The sequence below is a fragment of the Choloepus didactylus genome, chromosome 6 (genome assembly GCF_015220235.1).
Source record: "Choloepus didactylus isolate mChoDid1 chromosome 6, mChoDid1.pri, whole genome shotgun sequence".
Classification (NCBI taxonomy): domain Eukaryota; kingdom Metazoa; phylum Chordata; class Mammalia; order Pilosa; family Megalonychidae; genus Choloepus; species Choloepus didactylus.
In genome coordinates, this window is record NC_051312.1 from 80,080,467 (window position 1) to 80,101,833 (window position 21,367).

At 45.4% G+C, this 21,367-nt stretch overlaps 2 protein-coding genes and 1 pseudogene across 2 annotated transcripts; all 3 read left to right on the forward strand.

The window, feature by feature from the left end:
* The first annotated feature begins 1,407 nt into the window (after positions 1 to 1,407).
* LOC119537061 lies at positions 1,408 to 8,603 on the forward strand (annotated as a pseudogene).
* Positions 8,604 to 10,739: 2,136 nt separating this feature from the next.
* On the forward strand, positions 10,740 to 12,572 carry UBQLNL (ubiquilin like). Its single transcript, XM_037842064.1, has one exon. It carries the CDS (start codon positions 10,740 to 10,742, stop codon positions 12,570 to 12,572), a length of 1,833 nt encoding a protein of 610 aa, XP_037697992.1.
* Positions 12,573 to 18,007: 5,435 nt separating this feature from the next.
* On the forward strand, positions 18,008 to 20,005 carry UBQLN3 (ubiquilin 3). The gene has a single exon (XM_037840130.1). It carries the CDS (start codon positions 18,038 to 18,040, stop codon positions 20,003 to 20,005), a length of 1,968 nt encoding a protein of 655 aa, XP_037696058.1. The 5' UTR covers positions 18,008 to 18,037.
* The last annotated feature ends 1,362 nt before the right edge of the window (positions 20,006 to 21,367 follow it).

The window sequence follows — 21,367 nt, forward strand, 5'->3', positions numbered from 1 at the left end:
CCTAGATGCTGACCCAGGACAGGTTTCCTGGTCTCTGTAGCTGAAGTTTACCCAGCCCACTCTGTTCTTATCTCCTTGACCTCTGTGGCCTTATGGACACCGTGGTTACAGCAAGGCAAAGCCAGAGAGGTTGATGGAGAATGGATCCCTGGCACTGGGCAGGGGGTCAGAGGGTAAGGATCTGTAGATCTCTCATCAAGGATTAACAGATCCCTGGCACATCTTCCTTTAGTCATTTTCACCTAAGCTCTTAGCCCCTTTCCCCAGAAAGAGAAGTGGAAACTTCACACAGATTTCTCTACTAGGTATGTGCTGGGGAAGGGATTCTAAAGGATGGGATGAGTAACCAGAGACACTTTATGCCACAGTGCCCCTAATATCAGAATTGGGGGTGTATGAAAAGTAGGAGGTAATAAAAGATACAGAGAGCAGAACTATAGAGGCCAAATTTCTCAAAGAAAACAATGCGGGGACACATTCTCCATAAGGCAACTTTAATTCCTTTGGGCATTTGGGTGGATGTGAGACTACCCACTGCTTGAGAAGTACTCAAGAGTGATGGTGGAGGAGGAGAGAGTAACTCAGGGTGGCCAGCACTAGGAACAATATAAAGGTGGTTGAAGGAGCTGTGACTTCTCGTGCAGACCTCAGAAACCAAAATCTTCCTTTTCCATAGGGATGCTCCATTTGAGAGGCCAGGGGACTTGAGGCTTGACAAATCATATAGCTGCTCAGAGGCTATTGGAAGGGGGCTTTCTTGAGTGACAGGCAGTGGAGGCTGCTAGTACCAGGACCTCAGATTAGGGGAAACATTTGAATAGTGGGATGGGATGGAAATGTTTAGAGTACCTGGGACAGTGGAGGGGGCAATTACTCAGGGCAAGGGAGAGACCGAACAGAGCAAGCCGGTTTAGCCACTGTTGATGAAGCAATTCCCCCAGATACACACTTGGGCCTTTATCCAAGAACTTCATAATTAAGTATATGGCTTCTGTCCTAGAGATTGAGGAAGTAGGGTTGCATTTCCTTCTAGAGTAGTCTGTCCTTCAAAGTTGAGGGAAAGACCATAATCCCTTCTGAAAGGAACCTATCCCAAGGGCCCCACAGGATGTCTTACTTTTGCCTTAATCTATTTGGGCAGAGGGGCCCATTCGGTTGGGACAGATGTCAGCTTGAAGATGGATGAGAAAGACTGTTTTTAGTGAGAAACTTGCCTCCAACCCATCTTTGGAGGCCCCAGCCTGTTACAACTCTCTTTTTCCTATTATTCTCTCCCCACACCCGCTCACACTCTCAGTTCTTCCAGATGTTGCAATCTGTGCCTCTCCTGCTGAGATATTTATGTGAATTAGAGATAAAAGCCAAGGGGAGTCCTGAGAGCTCATGAACTCTTGCAGCTGATGCAAGATGCAGCCTGTCCAGGTTCTCCTGGCCACCCTACTGCTGCTGCTCCTGCTGCTCCCCGGACAGCCCCAGGTACAAGCCTGAGGGTAGCGGGATCATGAGCAGACAGGGCAGATGGAGAGATTGTTCTCTGTGTTTTGGGCTTGCTTCCTTCACTGCTTGGAGACTGCTCAAGAATCCCCAGGTTCTGGGAGAGCATGAGAGTGGAGAGTTCTCGGGGGAGAGGGAAGGAGGATGGGACATCCATTCTGCTCTGTTGTTCCCCTGGCTTGTGTATGCACGGGATGCGAGAGTGAAGAAAAAGATGAACATGATGGAGGGGGTAACTCTGAGATGTACACCTTGTTCTTTTTTGAGGACTCATTTTCTGCAAGTGTATCTCACCCTCTTCCTGTGCTAAGGATGCTGGAGCTAAGGGAGGCCAGTGAAGGTTATCATAGGCTATGGGACCTCTACCTGTTATCCATCTAAAGCCAAACTATTGGGCTGGAGTAGCAGGTTGAAGACATAGCCATATTAACTACCAGGACTAGGAAAACTGTGGGTTGGATTTCTCAGAGAAGGGCGGGTATCAAAAATCTTAATTCTTGAAGGTTGTTTAAGGGAACCCAGCCAATGCCACAGGCCCAATCAAAGACTTGGGAAAATGTCTTTGTTATAGTAATGACTCATCCAGCTTCAAAATAGGGGTGGGCATAAGGGAATTATAGTAGCTAATATAAGTAACTCTTAAATAGGCCAGGCATTGTCTTAAGTGCTTTATAAATATTGTATCTATACATATTTACAATTCTTAAAAGAATACAATAAGGTTAGTGCCATTACTATTCTCATTATATAGATGAGGAAACTTATAAACAGAGAGGTTAAGTAATTTACCTAATCTCAAAGAGCCAGAATTGGATCTCAGCTAGTCTGACTCTAGGGTAGGTGGGTTTGGTGTCTGAGTTGAGTCAGTAAGGTGATAGCCAAGGGGAAAAGATCCCAAATAATGCATCTCCTTGCCCTAGAACTGGTCCCCTTCTGATTTGCATTGCGTACCCTCCTTCCTACCCCACAGACCTTGGGGCTCTGCTGGTCCCTTAGGTATAAAAGCATGAGATCTAGAACAAATATGATACTTGAGGGCAGCTCACAGTCTTGTCACTAATTAAGCATGTAACTTAGTAAAATGTTTTTAATGATCAGAACCTCTGGTTTTTCAACTGTATATGTGGATTATAATTCATAAGATATCATATTTCTGTGAATGCTAATTATCAGTCCAGACTCTGGTGCCCCATGGTCCTGTTCTTGTTAACTTCTCTTCTTTGATGATTTGAAATTCTGTCTCTGTCGTCGAGCATGGTGAAGTTGTGGGAATCTGCTAAACCTCTGGTGTGTGTTGGGGTGGGGGGAGATGGTACTTCAGAAAACTGAAGCCCCTAAGCCTATCCCCAAACACTTTTTAAAATAGCTTTGCTCTCCCACAGAGCCCCAAGGAAAAATCTGCTTCCAGCCACAGGAACTGCAGCCAGATCCAGCCAGTTCATGAGGTAAGGTGAGGTTGGTCCCACCAATAGGGGCTGGAAGGGAGGAAATCAAGAGAAGTGTGACTCAAACCCATGGCAGGGGGATGCCCAGACGGGGGTGAAGGAGCCCCTGTTCAGAGGTCTACTTGAGCACTCCAGAGCAGTGTCAGCCTCTTCTACCTCAAGTTCCCAAACAACTTATCATGACCTAACATACATCTTTATGCTTAATATGCCTGTGACCATGTTTTTACAGCTGGTGAAAAGCATGCCAGGCTCCATGGATAAGGATGGCATGTGTGTTGTTGTGTGGTCCAGTTGCCCAACTACTCCATCCCCCTGCAGCACCTGGAGCAGCTACAGAGTCTAGCCCAGCAGCTCATGGGCAAGTATGAGCAAGAGCTCTCTAGGGTGAGTCTGGAGCTGGGGATCAACCAGGCTCGGCCTCTTTGGGACCTAACTGGGGTTAAGCCCTGGGGGTGGAGAAGGAGCTTAAGGAAGTATAGCCCTGATCATTGAGATGTATCCTTTGTATGAGGGGGACATTGGATTACTGTTCTTGTGATTCCCAGTGGTAGTACCAGAGCATAGAGAGGTTTATGTAGGGAATACTTCCTAAATTAATTGGTGAATTAATGGGTATGGATCTACTGGAAGATGAGGAGAAGGCAATTGAGGTACAGATATAGAATAAGCAAAGGCTTGAAAGTAGGATGACCAATAAATGGAGGCTGGGAAGAGATTAGATTAAAAAGTTTAAATAGGAGAAATATTTGGAGGGACATCTGGGCCAATTGGGGAGCTTGGGATTGATCCTCTAAGTAAGGCAAGTGATTGATCCTCTAAGTAATTGCAACAGCAATTGTGATGTGGTTAGGTTTGCTTTTAGTAAAGGTCGCCCTTGGAGCTCCTGGGGAAGGTTGATGGGATGGTATCAGATGGGAAGCTGAGCCCCTGTCCATTTATTCATTCAACAAGCTCTAACCAAGAAAAGGAAAAGAGAATGTGCATGGTGCAGGGTGGAGGGCTATTTTCCTGTGGGGAGTGGGGTGGAAGGGGAACAAATACGTAATGGAGATGACAGTAGCACCCACACTTATTTGGTAGCAAATAAGTTGACAGATATGAAAGTGTTTGCAGGCTATGTGACACTGGGAGGGTATGATGGGGAGACCTGCAGGTGTTGAAGTTTGGGGAACTACCTGACCATCCTGCCCATGCCCAGATCCGTGAGTATGCATGTGTCATTGAAGATCAGGATAACCAGGTCCTGGAAACGAACCATGTGAAGGAGAACAGGATTCCCAGTGCTTCTTCAACCTGCTGCACCTGGAGCTGGAGGGAACACAGCAGCTGGTGACCCAGCTAAAGGCCAAGGGAGGAGTTAGTGTGTCTGGGGGTCTCGTCCACCAACTCCAGAGCCAGGTACATGGATGGATTAAAGAACCCCTGTTCTGTCCCCAGCCTCCCATCTCATCTAATCTCACAAATCTGAACATTTCCAAGATTACTTCTTTCTGGGGGAGAAGACCCTGAACTGAGGAAGATGGGAGCCTGAGTTCAGTTTGGTGTACCAGTTTTCTTAAAAGCACTCAGTGACCAACATCTGTGACATCTCATTTCCTTAGGTGGCTAATGCAAGCCTCATGCTCAAGCTTCTGGTTGACTCTCACAGCTTCCGTGCTCTCCACCAGAAGGTGGATGTCCTCCAGGGCTGACTACAAGAGTGTGAGAGGGAAAGGGAGCAAGAACAGGCTTCCAGCCATGCTGGTCCATCTCTGCCCTCTGGTGAGGCTCTAGACTGAAATTCCCAAGATCTTTTCTCCCCAAGGATGGGGTTGGGAGTGTGAGGTTAGCTATGGCTTACTGAGGGGAGGGTAGTAAAAATCTTGTCAGAGAATACATCTTTTTCTTGTTTACTGTATCACTAAAGGATGCAGACAGAGATTGGTATACTCTCACATGTGGGCATATTCACATACGCAGACACTTTCACACACAATCAAAGATATAAACACACCTATAATCAGATATACACACAAACCTCTAGTCACGCAAAACCAAATCTGCTTCTACACTTATGCGCATATTCAGGTATATGGTCACGTACTCCAATGCACACACAGTTGTGCTTTCATATTCTGCTTTCTGTGGGCAGCATGCTTCACAATTGTTCATCCCTTACCTGCTCCCCTGCTAGGTTCCTGTGCCCATGGAGGCCTGCAGAAAATCGGCAGACCCCTTCTGGTGCAGCTCAATTGGAGAGGCTTCTCATATGAGGCAGGTGCTTGGGGCAGAGACTCAGCATCCAGTCCAGCTTCTTTCCTCTACTGGGTGGCCCCTCTGTGCACAGATGGCAAGTAAGTCCGGGTTGACTTCTGTTTTGCAACCCAGTGCATCCCAAAGGCCTGCTACCCCCACCCCAGCAGGCTCCCTTGTGGTCCCAGCCCACTTCCTCTCCCTATTTCAGGTATACCCCCAGATAATCCCAGCCTAGGCCTGACAGGTTACCTCCTAGAGCCCCTCTCATGGATCAAGTATGGCCTAGACTGTCCTGAGCGTCTTTCATAGATGCACAAATTTCTAATTCCACCCCAAGCCAAAGCTGGTTCTATCCCTAAACTGAGCCTGTTTCAAGAAGAAACTCTTCTGGACTTGAGCCTCAGAATCCCAAATTCCTACTCACAAGAAGCTTTGTTCCAGAGGTTGGGGCTTAGAGGATATGTTAGAAAATGATCCCAGCCAGGCTTAAGGCTTGAAATCAAACAGATCTGAGTTTGAATCTCAGTACTGCCACTTAAGCTAGTTGACATTGGATAAATGAATTAACATCTCACACACATTTTTATCATCTGTAAAATGAGAATAATTAAATATAGGAGAATATCACATGAGATTACATAGCAAAGTGTGGACAATATATTAGGTCCTGATAAATATTTATTAAATGAAAGAGTGGTTAAATGAATCAATGAACAGATGGTGAGCCCCTCATGAACCTGGCAGCCTGGCTAGGGAGGAAGGAACAACTCCCAGGCACCAGGAAGAGTGTTAAAAGTTAGTAGGCATAGACATGTGGTATAGACCCAAGTGAGTAGGAGGTCATGGGAGGGAGGAGGAATGTGGGTTGAACCAGTCATAGAGGAGCCCCAGTAGAAACTCAGCTCAGAAAGACTAGCCTTACTGGTAACAAGGCTTCCCAATTCCTGTAGATACTCTATAGCACATGAAGTTCATTTGCATGTCTTTAGTCTTTGGATTTTCTCAAAAATCTCGGTCGGCAAAGGAAGACAGGATTTACAAGATGAAAATACTGATAACTCCGGAATAATTTCAGAGACTTTCTAAAGTCACCTCATGAGCACGTATCTCCCTGAAACCAGATCTAGAGCTATGTCCTACTACAGAACACCTATATCTCAAGGGCAGGTAAAGGCAGTGAAATCTAGAAACAGAAGAGTGTCCATAAAAAGAAGAAAAGAAAAACAGCTATTTGTTGATTGCTAAGTTTGAGACAAATACTGTGCACATCATTTTATTTGCATTATCTTGGACAGTCCTGACAACCAATGAGATAAATCCCTTTGTTATTTCTTTTACTTATCAGCTGTGACCTTGAGCAAATTACTTAACTTTTTTGAAACCCAGTCTCCTAATCTGCAGGGCTGAAACCTACCTTGCAGAGGTTTTACTGTAATTAAATGAGATGATTCACATATAGTGCTTATTAGGCACTGTGCTGGTTTGAATGTATTATGTCCCCCAGAAAAAGCCATATTCTTTGATGCAATCTTGTGGGGCAGACATAATAGTGGGGATTAAGTTGGAACATCTGGATTAGGTTGTTTGCATGGAGATGCGCCCCACCCAACTGTAGATGATAACTGATGGTATATTTTCATGGAGGTGTGGCCCCACCCATTCAGGGTGGGCCTTGATCAGTGGAGCCATATAAACGTGCTGACTCAAAGAGAAGGAACTCAGTGCAGCTGTGGGTGACATTTTGAAGAGGAGCAAGCTTGCTAGAGAGGAACGTCCTGGGAGAAAGCCATTTTGAAACCAGAACTTTGGAGCAGATGCCAGCCACGTGACTTCCCAGCTAACCAGAGGTTTTCTGGAAGCCATTGGCCATCCTCCAGTGAAGGTGCTCGATTACTGATGTGTTACCTTGGACACTTTATGGCATTAAGACTGTAACTGTGTAGCCAAATAAACCCCCTTTTTATAAAAGCCAATCCGTCTCTGGTGTTTTGCATTCCGCAGCATTAGCAAACTAGAACAGGCACCTTTGCTGTTGGTGCTTTATTACTATTATTGTCATTCTATCAATTATTTTTGTCCAAGTATACAGTAAATGACAGAGGAGGGATTAAAACTCAGTTGTTTTATTCCAGAGGCCCTGTTCTTAATTAGCACACTGCATGCACTTTTTTTAAAATTTTTATCAATTTTATTGAGATATATTAACATACCATATGATCTGTCCAAAGTGTCCAATCAATCGCTTTTGATATAATCAGAGTTGTACATTCATCACCACAATCAAATTTAGAACATTTCTGTTACCCCCCCAAAAAGCCTCATACCCCTTAGCAGTCACCTCTCAATCTCTCTATCCTTCTCTAGCCCTACATAACCACTAAACTGTCTCTATAGATTTATTTACACTTAAAGAATACTAAAATACTACTAACTATAGTCCATCATTTGCAGTAGGTGTATTTTTTCCAATATACCACCCTATTGTTAACACCTTGTACTAGTGGCATACATTTATTATAATTCATGAAAGAACATTTGTATATTTGTCTTATTCACTGCAGACATTGTCGACCAAACATGTGCATTTTAAATAGTACTTTGTTACCCTGATGTTCACTTTAACTTGATGATTCTGGTGTGGGGGCTTGGACTAAGTACTTTGATTACTACTGGCTGCAAAAGTCCTATGATGACTTGGTTCTGCTTAAGAACTATGAAGAGAGGAAGATGGGCTATGGTGACGGCAGTGGCAATACTGTGTACAAGAACTTCATGTACTTTAACTACTATGGCACAGGTGACATGGCCAAGGTGGACCTGTCCTCCAACACCCTGGTGCTGCAGCACCCCTTGCCCGGTGCCACCTACAACAACCATTTCTCCTATGCTGGTGTGCCCTGGAAGGACTTAGATTTCGCTGGTGATGAGAAGGGGCTGTGGGTCCTCTATGCCACCGAGGAGAGCAAGGGCAACCTGGTGGTGAGTCGTCTCAATGCCAGCACCCTAGAGGTGGAGAAAACCTGGTGTACCAGCCAGTACAAGCTCGCCCTATCAGGGGTCTTCATGGCCTGTGGGGTGCTCTATGCCTTATGCTCACTGAGCACCCACCAAGAAGAAATATTCTATGCTTTTGATACCACCACTGGGCAGGAGCAACTCTTTAGCATCCTACTGGACAAGGTACTGGAAACGCTGCAGGGCATCAATTACTGCCCCTCTGACCACAAGCTCTATGTCTACAATGATACTTATCTAATCAATTATGACCTCACCTTCCTGACCTTGAAACATAGACTCCTAAGACCAGCCAAAAAGCTTTGCCCGTGTGCCACTAAAACCTCTCAAACCCAGTGTGCTCTTCAGGCCTTGAGATCCCTGGCCCAGGTAGGGCATTGGCTGAAGCTGATCCTCTTCCTCACCCCCTAGCAGACCACTCCCCAAAATGATCATTAGCTCTTATGATTGAGAGGCATTAATCATGTCCAGCTCTTTCTTTATAAAATAATTTTCTCCATCAACACATTAAGGCTCCCTTTAATAAATGGTGTAGGTGGATCTGATTGGGGAAAACAAAACAAAACAAAAAATCTGAATGTTAGCTAGAAAACAGGACCCTTTTTTTCTGGAGTTTTGGAATCTCATAGACTGTTCTGAAAACTGAATCCAGCTCCTACAATTCTAAGATTCTTTGACCAAGTTGTTCAGAATTGTAAGGCGCAGGCTGAAAACACCTGGCTCCAGTGCTTCATTAGAGTGAAATATGGAAGTTTCCTCTCACCCCTATACTCTAATGGAAGACCTGGGGAGAAAAATGGGAAGATCTTGGTCTGAAAATCAGTATTTCTCTGTCCCGGTGTGATTTCATTTTTGAGTACAATTGAAAGGCATTACTAGGTATGAGTCCAGCTCTAGGAAGTTAGCGACTGATGGCTGAGCCTGAGGTGTATCTGACATAGATTGGGCTGGAGGTCCAGGCAGTTGTAATAAAGAATCCTCCTGTGGGATGTAGGGAGTCTGGCCAACTCTCTGTAGTCTCTTTGCTTGTCTTCAACACACTGAGAACATATGGCACTGGGCTTTCTCCTTGTCTCTTATTTGTCTGCCTGCTATTTCTCCCTACCAGGTAGGTGGATGGAGTCCTCAAGGATTCAGAGCCCTGAAGTCCTCACAATCACACCTAGGATACTAGAATACATCAGACACACCATCAACACTACCTCACCATACACTTTCACACATACATAAATTCACAGACATGCATTCAGTTGGACAGACATATGCATTCCCATATATGTATATGAGAATACACACGATATTCCCATCCATATGCAAACATCAACACAGTCATATATATACACATACATTTAAACATTTCAACTAATAGGAAATTCATGAACTTCCCAAATAAAAATCAAATGCCATCCTCCAAATTACATGGGATTGAGAATCTGGCTTTTTGGTGGCCTGACCCCTTGCCCTTAGGAAACCTGCTAGTAATCACCTCCACCCCCACATCACTGATTTATGGATGCTTCTCTCCCTTAATGATTTGACCCAAAGGTAGTCACTTAAGACCAGGCTGGGACATTGAAACAAATCATTCTAAAATTCTACTGTAATACATATAGGAAAGGCAGAGTGGTAGGTGAATACAAAGTGCTTTGCATAAAATGGCTCACTCACCTTTAGTTTGGAATGTCCCTAAAAGGAGCATCCCCAGCCAGCCCCACTCCAGCTTCCTAGGGCAGAAAACATCTTTTACCTACTACACAGGAGCACTCTCAATTAAGACTAGAATCCAAAAACCTAGATCCCAGAGAAAAACAATCTCTTTCTTCCATTTAAGGCCTTTTTTTCCTGCTCTATTTTCCTTTCTAAGGACCCAACTTTTCCAGATCACTAACAAGTATAATGTCTCCTCTTACATGGGAGATCCCATTCTTAAATGCAGGAATGTGGCTTTTTCTACGGCTTCAATAGACCCAATTTTTCATACAAGCCTGATATCTTTATAAGGGACCCACACACGGAACTACATAGAAATGCACCCTATAGAAACAATCTGGCCTTTGATTTTTCAAAACTAGTTCCACAAGGAGAATTTTGTCCTCAATTCAGATTTCCTGATTTTGTTTCATTATGCACATCTGGAGCCCCAAATATGTTTTCTTCCCCTAGCCAGTCCTACCATAGCAGAGACTGTGAGGCTAGAGCTGACATCATAATATCCCTTTTCTAAGAGGATATGCTTTGGTGAGTGGGAGGTGGGGGAAGGGCAGCCCTGGGAGGAGTCATCAGCACTTAGCCCACCCTGTGCCAAGTATGAATCAGTAGCCACAACAGGTCTCAGCTGGGCCACATCTGGAGAGCTGGGGTAGGGGTACAATACCACAGAAGATCTGGCCCCAGCCCAGGAACTCATCCCTTTTTGGGCAACAAGGAAACTGGCCTGTGGCTTGAGAACACCGGAGACAAGACGGAGGCCAACAGAAACATTTGCCTGCCCTCACCCCTTCTGCCCCTGCATCCACCTGCTCCCCATCTGCCCATTCTCTAAGGTCCATGCCGCATGTGACTTCCAGAACACCCAGGATGGCCCAGACTGAGCATCCTTCAGGTTTGCCTACAGACAAGAATATCTCTCCGAATGTCACCCGAGTGATAGTGAAGACAGCAGGCAATCAGGATGACTTTATAGTAGCTGATGACACTTCGGTGAGGCAGTTCAAAGAGGAGCTATCAGCTCATTTCAAATGCCAAATGGACCAGTTAGTGCTGGTCTTCATGGGCCGCCTTCTCAAAGATCATGACACACTGAGCCAGAGAGGCATCCTGGATGGCCACACCATCCACCTGGTCATCAAATCCAAACCTGGTTCCCAGCCCCTAGCCTGTTTCTCCCAGAATCTGTCAACCAATGAGCCCTGTCACCAGGATGGGAACACCAAAGGAAACAGCAGTGGGGTGCCTCAGTCTGCTGGCATGAGCCAAACCCCAATGGAACCAGCCCCTTTTCTGGAGTCTGAGATGCCCAAGGTGAATACCCAGAACCTGGAAGTGGACAATCCAGAGTATCTGCTGGAGAATCTTAACATTCAGAGGCTTCTGTCCAACATGGACCTTATGCGGTGGTTTATCTCAGATCACCCAGAGATGCAACAACTGATGCAGCAGAATCCTGAGGTCTCCCACATCCTTGACAATTCTGAGATCTTATGGCAGACTCTGGAGCTAGCTAGGAATCTTACCATGATCCAAGAGATAATGCAGACCCAGCTACCTGCACAAAACCTTGAGCACCCACTGAACTCACAGTCATACCTGGGCTTAGAGACAATCCCAGGTGGGGACAATGTCCTGGGACAGGACTATTCTGATTTCAATGACCAAATGCTCAACAGTTTGCATGATCCCTTTGGTGGCAACCCTTTTATAGCTCTCCTGGAAGGACAAGTGCCAGAACAAGTCCGGTCCTCACCCCCACCTCCACCACCATCCCAGGAACTGCAGGACCATCTCCCACAGCTCCCCACAACCCGAGTCATCTATTCTAGTTCTCACGGCTTATCCTCAACAACCTCAGCCAATGCCCCACGCAACAGGGTCAACTGTGCTGCCAGGGCCAATGCTGCCACTATTTCCACCAAAGGTCAGAGCCAGATTTGTGCCATACAGCAACCAACTGGGGTGCCAGCCCTACCCAGTGTAGACCTCACCCAGCAGTACCAAGCAGAAGGCAAGGATGCCACCATATCTCTAGGTGGCTCTAGCCAGAGACTGGAGGGTGATCTCCAGCTGTCAGTTGAACGGAGCAGCTCCCAGGTCACAGGAAGCATGATGCAGCTGCTTACGAACAACCCACACCTGGCAGCCCAGATATTGTTCATGAGTATGCCCCACCTGAGTGAACAGAAGAGGCAGCAGCTGCTCACATTTCTGCAGCAGACACAGCTTTCTGACCTACTGACAGCCTTAGGCAACGCTAAAGCATCACAGGCAATAGTGCAGATACAGCAGGGTTTCCAGCTGCTGGCCACAGAGGCCCCTGTTCTTTTGCCCTGGGTTGCACCCTACTTATGGGGCCTTGGTTGGCTTCCTGCCCCCAGCTGCAACTACCCTAACACAGTATCCTGGGCCTGGAATGTGCCAGACATGGCTGAGCCAAAAGGGGCTGAGGGCTGCCAGAAATCTGGAGCAATCCTGCAAAGGCTACAATCCCTAGCTGGAGATCCTCCTCATCATCAACAAGCCCCTGAGATTCGCTTCTGCAAGCAGATGGAATATCTCCAGGCCATGGGCTTTGGAGATCAACATGCCAATTTGCAGGCACTCATTGCCACTGAGGGAGACACCACTGCTGCTATCAGCAAGCTCAAGAGATCCCAGGGATTCTAACCACCATTCCTACCTACGTGCTGACCCATTTGGCTGCCTCATCTGCCTTTTTCCACCTCTCCTGACACCTACAGCCATGAGCAGTTCTGGGACAGGAGTAAAGAACCAATGCTTTCCCTACTGAATAACAGGACTTTGGCCATGGCTGGAAGATCTGTCAATAAAATGGCTACACCTACTTGCCCCCATCTGAGATTTGGCTTTACTTCCTTTGCAAGAAAGCAACCAGCTGTTTGTGTTACCTTCTTTCACCTACTATATATTCCTGAACACACACACAAATATCATATGCACATATCAATATAGAGATGAAAGGAATCACAGTTGCACACATAGAATCACATGTACAGATATGTGAGACCATGCTCACATACCCTAGAGCATGCATCTGTAGCCTCAGACAGGTGAACACACATAACACAAGCTCACAGACACAGATCCTCATATACAGACATAGAGTCAGCACAGAGAGGTTAGTGCAGTCATGTGCACACACACATGCACACAAAAACTTAGAGACATATAATAGACTCACATGTATGGAAAGAAGGTAATAACATACCCATACAAAAGGGAAAACATTATATAAATATACACAGATATTTTACCATAAAAACCATCTTGATTTCTCAAACCCAGGCTGTTCAAGTTTGAAGGTAGAGGAATGACCTGGTGGGCTGGAGCAGGAAGAACCTGTGCTATCAATGAGGTCATGATGAGTATTTATCATCAGTAGTATCCACTTGCTAATGGCTGTAATCACAAGGTTTTGAAGAGGCTGTCTTCTACTCTCTTTAGCTCAGAGTGATACTGGTAGTGTTACTGCCACTGCATATTCCAGCCACACACTCAGCCCTCCATGGGGCACAGCACCTTCCAAGAACATCATGCCCTTCAGCATAGCCAATGTTTGTATCTTGTGTTTTCTACAGTTAGCTAAGGCCCCCTCCCCTCCTCTTCCTGCCTCAGAGATCCCAACATGGCAGGATATGCAACCTATTTCTGGTTCAATTATTCAATTACTGAAAAATAATTTAGGCAATGAAGAAGTAGAGGTGACAAAATTGAGTTCCTTATGGTTCTTATGGAGTTGAAGTTCTCATGTGGGGATGCAGGCGGTATTCAAATTAAGTAAAAAATTATATTAGGTAATGATAAATGCAATGAAGAAAAATGAGATAGGATAAGCTATTTTAATAGGGTGATCTGGGAAGCCCTGTTTGAAAGGGTGACATTTGAACAGACATCAGAAGGAAATGTGAGACTGGGAAAACAGTGATTCAGGCAGAAGGCTGCATGAGAGTAAAGACTTCAAGGTAGGAGTATTCTTGTTGTTTGTTTGAAGAATTGCATGGAAGCAGTGTAACTGGAGTGGAAAGGAAAAAAGGAATGGTAGGGCACTAATGTGAACATTGCTGGGGGAGAATGTGGGGGTGTTGGGCTTCCCCACTTTGATGGTTGCTGATGTGCTCACAGACATAGGGTACTGGTGGTTTGATGGGCTGAGCCCTCTACCACAGGACTTGCCCTTGGCAAGACGGTTGCTGCAAAGGAGAGGCTAGGCCTCCCTATAATTGTGCCTAAGAGCCTCCTCCCGAATGCCTCTTTGTTGCTCAGATGTGGCCCTCTCTCTAGCTAAGCCAACTTGAAAGGTGAAATCACTGCCCTCCCCTCTATGTGGGATCTGACACCCAGGGGTGTAAATCCCCTGGCAATGTGGAATATGACTCCCAGGGAGGAATCTGGACCCGTCATCATGGGATGGAGAAAATCTTCTTGACCCAAAGGGGGATGTAAAATGAAATGAAATAAGTTTCAGTGGCTGAGAGATTCTGAAAGGAGCCGAGAGGTCACTCTGGTGGGCACTCTTATGCACAACATAGACAACCCTTTTTAGGTACTAATAAATTGGAATAGCTAGCAGTAAATATCTGAAACTATCAAACTACAACCCAGAACCCTTGAATCTTGAAGACAATTGCATAAAAATGTAGCTTATGAGGGGTGACAAGGTGCTTGGGAAAGCCATGTGGCTCACACTCCCCTTTGTTCAGTGGAACACCCTGTGTTTTTTTTTTTTTTTTACTTTAATTGTTCTTTTTTCACTGTAACTTTTATTCTTACTACTTTTGTGTGTGTGGTAATGAAAATGTTCAAAATTAATTTTGGTGATGAACACACAGCTATATGGTGGTACTTTGAAAAACTGATTGCACACTTTGTATGACTGCATGGTATGTGAATGTATCTCAATAAAATTGAATTATTAAAAAAAAAAAAAGAATGGTAGGAGAGGATATCAGAGAGATCAAAAAGAGGTCTATGGGCCTGGTGAGGACTTTGGATTTTACTGTGAATGAAAACAATAAAATCACTGGAGGGCTTTGAGCAAAGGAATGGAGTGATTCAATTTATCAGCCTTGCTGCTGAGTGGAGCATAGACTGTGGTAGAGGAGAAGTTGGAAGCAGAGAAATAAGTTGGGAGGCTTTTGTGATAAAACAGATAAGACATGGTATTATCTGGGTGTAGGGTGGGATTAGTGGAGGTGGAGAAAAGTAGTCACATTCTGGACTCTAAATGTGTGCTCCTCACAGACCACGCCTTCCAATCCTGACATCACCATCAGCAGGATAGAAAGATAGCTCATAAAGTTCCCAGTGATTCTAGCAAGTCCAATACTACCACAAAATGTATCAAAAAAAAATAATAATAAGTACCAAGAAAGAAATTATAGCTAAAATAGAGTTTTTGCCTCCCCATTAAGGTGTCTCTAATAATCCCATTAAGGCTTACATCAATTTGTCTCAGCCTATACAAGAAGCCAAAGCTTTTTTTTTTTTGCCTCAGTTTACGTAAAATGCCCAAGGTCATCTTCCTGATTTTCATTCCTAAATGCTCTGAAAATTCTTCATCTGACTTAATTTTCCCCTACTCATGGATTCCCCGAATCTTTCCCTCCTACTACTTAGAACCCATAATTTAACAGCAGAAAACCTCTCATGTCCACAATCTTTCAAATTGGCTGTCCACTGAGGACACTGCTTCTCCAGCAGTGGTGGCTATTTTTCATTTTCTGTGAACTTACAAGTGGGTTGGTGTCCTCTTTGCAGCTTGTTTCTGCTTTCTGTCCATTTTTCTATCTTCAGCATGTCTTGATGGTCCATTAATATAATTACCCCACGTAGTGCTCGCTTAACAAACTCAACATGGTTAGATTCAATTCTTTGCCTAATCTCTTTCTAGGCAGAGTAAAGCACACAATTGTGCTGACAAATCTCATTTACATTCATTACCAAAAGCTTGAATTAGCCTGTTGGTAATCCTATTGCATTTTTTCTAGTAAAATGGTTTGCACTAGAATCTGCATCAGATTCATCAGGATCACCTGGAGAGTGTGTTAAAACACATATTTCTGAGCTCCACTCTCAGGGTTTCCAATTCAGTAGGTCTAGGTTGGGGTTCCAAATGTTGTATCTCTTAACAAGTTTCTAGGAGATGCTGATGCTGCTGGTCTGGGAACTACATCTGGGGACTCACTGTCTTCGTTGATTCACACTCTTGTTCTTTGAGATGATCATTTCATACTTTTTCTGCTTGTCTCAAATCATCAACACCTGTTTTTCTAGTCTCATTCTCTGTTGTTTTCCTATATTCAACAAGATAGAAGTGATCTGTGCTTGAGTCTACCACCAAATCTACCAACTAACTTGCATTTGTACCTGTATAATGGGCCCTCTACTCTGTTGTAATGGATAAACTCTCGATGCTCCTAAACTAAGCTCTCCAGTTAGCCAGCTGATCCCCACCCCTCTAATCTATCTACTCAAGGACTTACTCCTTCAATTATTACTTCTTTCTTCTGCATCTGTTTTTCTTCCTCATTGGATTGTTCCCATCAGAATAAAAACATGATGTAATATTCCCATCTGAAAAAAGAGTCTTTAATATAATTCCCACACAGTCTTTAACTTTTTCTCTCATTTATAACACTTTTGTTGGATCTATTTCCTCTCCAACTCATTTGCTCTTAAACCTACTCCAATAAGGGTTTTTTGCTCCCACCACTCTTCCAAAGCTGGTCTTATCATAGTCCCTGATTCTCTATTTTATCAAATCTAATGATCAATTCTCAGGCCTCAGCCTACTGATCTAAGAGGATCATTTAACATAGCGGTTTACTCTTTCGTTTTTTAAAACTCTTTCATTTGTTTTATCTTAATATTTTATTTGCTGCCTTATTGCTTTCTCTCATTTTACTGAATTCTGATTTTTCAGACTTCTAAATTTTATAGTACCATGACTCAGTCTTTTTACTTCTTTACTTTTCATGTACTTACTCATTAGGTAATCTTAAATCTTAACCAGTCTCATGATTGTCAATACTCTATGCTGATGAACTGTAGACTGATAATATTCAACTACCTTCCTACATCTTCATCTGGATATATAAAAGAAATCTCAAATATTAATTAAACTGAACTCTTAATTTTATGTTTAACAACTTGTTCATTCCTGATCTTTTTTATCTCAGGAAACAGCCACTTCATTCTTTGAGTTCCTCTGGGAGCATAGCAATTTAAAAAGAGAGTAAAATAAAAACTTTATATCATTCATGATCCCTTTTTCACACCCCAAATCTATCCATGGGCAAATCCATTTAATACCTTGAAAATACAGAATTCATGGATGATGTTGAATCACAGAGAGGTCAGGGACATAGGATGCCAGGAAGAAAAGCCTTGATTGGGTAGTGGTTGAATATGGCTCTGCATGGGAATGAAGGGACTGAGAAGCCTTTCCCAATTGTCCAACCCCAATCTGAGTCTCCATATACCACATACCAGTTTGTGCGGAGGCAGGACTCTTAGCCTGCAAAGGAGTGGGCACCTCAGTCCCCTCACTAAGAAAAGGCAATTGTGGTGAATGAGGTGGAAGAGTTAAAAGGCTAGGGAGAAAGAGTTCCCAGGAATTCACAGCATCTTGGAGAAGTCTCAAGAATCCATTGCATGAGGCTGTGATGTCAGTGCTGAGGTCACAGAGGTGACCTGAAGGAGTGGATTCCAGCCCAGAAGGCCTCAAGGGTGGCTGTGCAGCAAGATGAGGGTGGTTTGGAGCCCTGCATAAGAGGAAAGACAGGGCCACAGCTGATTGGTATGTATTCCCCAACTGGTCCCTTCTTCCTGTCTTTACTCCTTCACTCATGAACTATATGCCTCTTTCCCAAGACCCCAGATTTCCCTTCCCTGACTCTAATATCCCTCCATCTCATAATCCTCCCAAATCATCCTGTCCCAGGGGGCTCATCACCCCCTCCAGGCAGACTCTCTGGCTTCTCCCACCCCAAGACCCAGATCCTCTTCTTGTTCACCTTTCTTAATTTCACCACTGTCCAAGAGGATGATCTTGTTCTCCTATCCCATTTCCCAGCTGTGTCCCCACAGACCTGGGCCTCCTGCTGCCCACCATGGCCAAAAGTGGAGAGGCCCTGCCACAGGGCAGCCCAGCACCAGTTCAGGATCCCCACCTCATCAAGGTGACAGTGAAGACGCCCAAGGACAAGGAGGATTTCTCAGTTACAGACACATGCACCATCCAGCAGCTGAAAGAAGAGATATCCCAGCGCTTTAAGGCCCACCCTGATCAGCTGTTCCTAATCTTTGCTGGCAAGATCCTAAAGGACCCTGACTCGCTGGCACAATGTGGAGTGCGAGATGGCCTCACTGTCCACCTGGTCATCAAGATGCAGCGTCGCACCATGGGCACTGAGTCTCCAGCTCCTTCAATCCCTACCTCAGCCCCAAGCCCTGGAACACTATCTCAGCCAAGCTCCACTTACCCAGCAGATGGGTCTCCCACCTTCAGCTTAGGCATCCTCACAGGTCTCAGTGGGCTGGGCCTGACCTCTGCTAGCTTCCCTGACCAGCCAAGCTCAATGACGTGGCAGCATGTGTCTGTGCCTGAGTTTGTGGCTCAAATCATTGATGACCCCTTCATTCAGGGTCTGCTGTCCAACACAGGCCTGGTGCGCCAGCTGGTTCTTGACAACCCTCATATGCAGCAGCTGATCCAGCACAACCCTGAGATAGGGCATGTTCTCAACAACCCTGAAATCATGCGCCAGACACTGGAGTTCCTACGCAACCCAGCCATGATGCAAGAGATGATGCGTAGCCAGGACCGGGCACTCAGTAACTTGGAGAGCATCCCTGGTGGCTACAATGTTCTTCGCACCATGTACATGGATATTATGGACCCGATGCTTAATGCAGTACAAGAGCAGTTTGGTGGCAATCCCTTTGCTACTGCCACTACCGCTGATGCCACCACCAGCAGCAGCCAACCTTCAAGGACTGAGAATTGTGACCCTCTTCCCAACCCCTGGGCATCCACATATGGAGGCTCAGGTGGCAGGAGAGGAAGGCGGCCTGAGGATCAGGATATACCTGACAATAGAAATAGAGTCCCCAACTTTCTGGGTAATATAGGGCTCTACGACTATCTCCAGCAAATACCTGAGATCCCCCAGTCCCTGGAAACCTACGTACAAGGGACTGCATCCTCACTCAGCCCAAGCCAGGAACCACCCCCACCAGGAAACAGAGTTCCACCAACTTCACCCTCATCCCAGGAACCTAGATCAGGCCCATCTCTCCCCAAGGAGTCACTAGCAATCAAGGGAAAGTCCTCCTGCCCAGCTTTCCTGACATACTCCATGGAGAACAGGACTGGCCAAGGTGGAAGCCAAGATAGTGCAGGGAAAGGCTCCTCTGGCCAGAACACCAACATGCCTGATCTTGTCTCAGGTCTGGGGGATTCTGCCAACAGGGTCCCATTTGCTCCTTCATCACCTTCACCCATGGCAGCTACCCCTGGAGTTCCTGAGCCTGCCTGGATGCCAGCATCAGCTTATCCAAGAACTCTGAGGCCAACTGGCATGAATCAGGTCCCACAGTTGCAGGATGAGATGCGCCGGCAGCTGCCACTGCTGCTGCACCTTCAGGCAGCCATGGCTAACCCCCGTGCCATGCACGCCCTGATGCAGATTGAGCAGGGTCTCCAGATCCTGGCTACTGAAGCACCCCGCCTCCTGCTCTGGTTCATGCCTTGCCCAGGGGGGCTGGGGAGCATGGCAGGAAGTGTAGAGCCTAGAGGGGACACAAATATGCCTGAGGATCTCCCTCCAAATCTTGCCCCTGAAGTTCTCCCTGTACAAGGCTCTACCGAGTTGGGCTTCTATTCAACTTCTTTCCTCCAGATGTTGCAAACCCTAGCTGGTAATAATTCCCAGCACCTGCAGCCTGAGGTTCACTTCCATGTGCAGCTGGAGCAACTCCGGGCTATGGGCTTTCTGAATCCTGAAGCCAATCTCCAGGCCCTCATTGCTACGGGGGGTGATGTAGATGCTGCTGTGGAGAAGCTGAGGCAGTCATAGGGCCCTAGTTCTTCAGACCCTATCTTTCCCTTATACCTATTCCCCATTCCCCACTACCCCAGTTTCCCCATCCTTGAATGCAGCTGCACTATAAACCAAATTTACTTTGATGACCTTTACTGCGGAGACAGTGTTGTTCCAGTGTCAACGAGGAAGAATGAGAGCCAGAAACAGAGCGGGGGTGCCGGATGTGACCCAACCACCTCTGCCACAAACCACCATGGGGGGCCCCAGTCTGAGCTCTGCTTATGCCTATCTTGAGATGCAATTACATCCAATCTCCAGTGTCAGCCACTGCCTGAGTCTGATTCTTTGTAGACTACAAGAAGAAAGGGGAGAATGCAGAAGAAGGATGATAAGGGCTGTTGCTAAACAGATGGGAGGGATCAGAGGAGGAACTAAAAGGTTTGAAATTAGAAGAGCACAGGGAGACTGTGTGCCCTTTAGGAGCTACCACTATCTACTCAGTTCTTTGGGGTTCAGTCCCACCAGCCGGACTCCAGAGTGGAAGCAATTTCCTTTCTAAATTGCCCCTGAAGACTATCTCTCAGATGGTTCTCACTTCAAGGTTCTGAGTGTATATAGAGCAGGAAGGATTCAGGCTGGTTGAGTTCTAAAACTCACTAACCTCACTGAGTTTACAAAGTTACTTTCCCTAGTAGCCAGAGTGAGAACTGATTTCATTTTCATGGACTCTGCTTGTCCTGGATTTTGTCTTTCTTGTAACCTTTAGTTCATTTAGTCAGTCTCACAGAAATTGGGTACCCCCCATGTGCTCAGCTTTCTGCTGTGTATCAGAAATTCAGTGTGAGCAAAAGAGAAAAAGTCCTGCCCTTATAAAGTATGATTTGGTAGCTGGAACTGATACTTTTCAAGTATTCATTGTATATAATTACATAGTATGACAAGTGCTATAAAGAAAAATACAGGGAGCTGTAAAATAGTTTAAAAGGAGCTTGACCTAGTCTGGGTAATCAAGGAAGGCTTCTGAGAGTATACACCAAGCTGAAATCTGAAAAGTGGTAAGAATGAATTAGGCATAGACCTGAGTGGGAGGAGGGGAGTAGTTCTGCAGAAGGGTCATTATGTACAAAGACACTGAGGTAGGAGTGCAATAACATGCATATGGAAGGTGTTCTCAGCATCTCAGACTAAATCGTTGTTTTCACGCAGTGGAGCCTTTCATTACCCGTGCACTTCTAGAGTAAAATTGTTACAATTCATAAATCAGGTGAATGCAACATGCTTCCAGGATAAATACCCAGAGGCATGCCAATGGCCATGGGATCACACTGATCAATTTGGAGAAATGCATAAACATGCTATGCGTAGTCTCACCTTCAATGTGGGCACACCTTATGT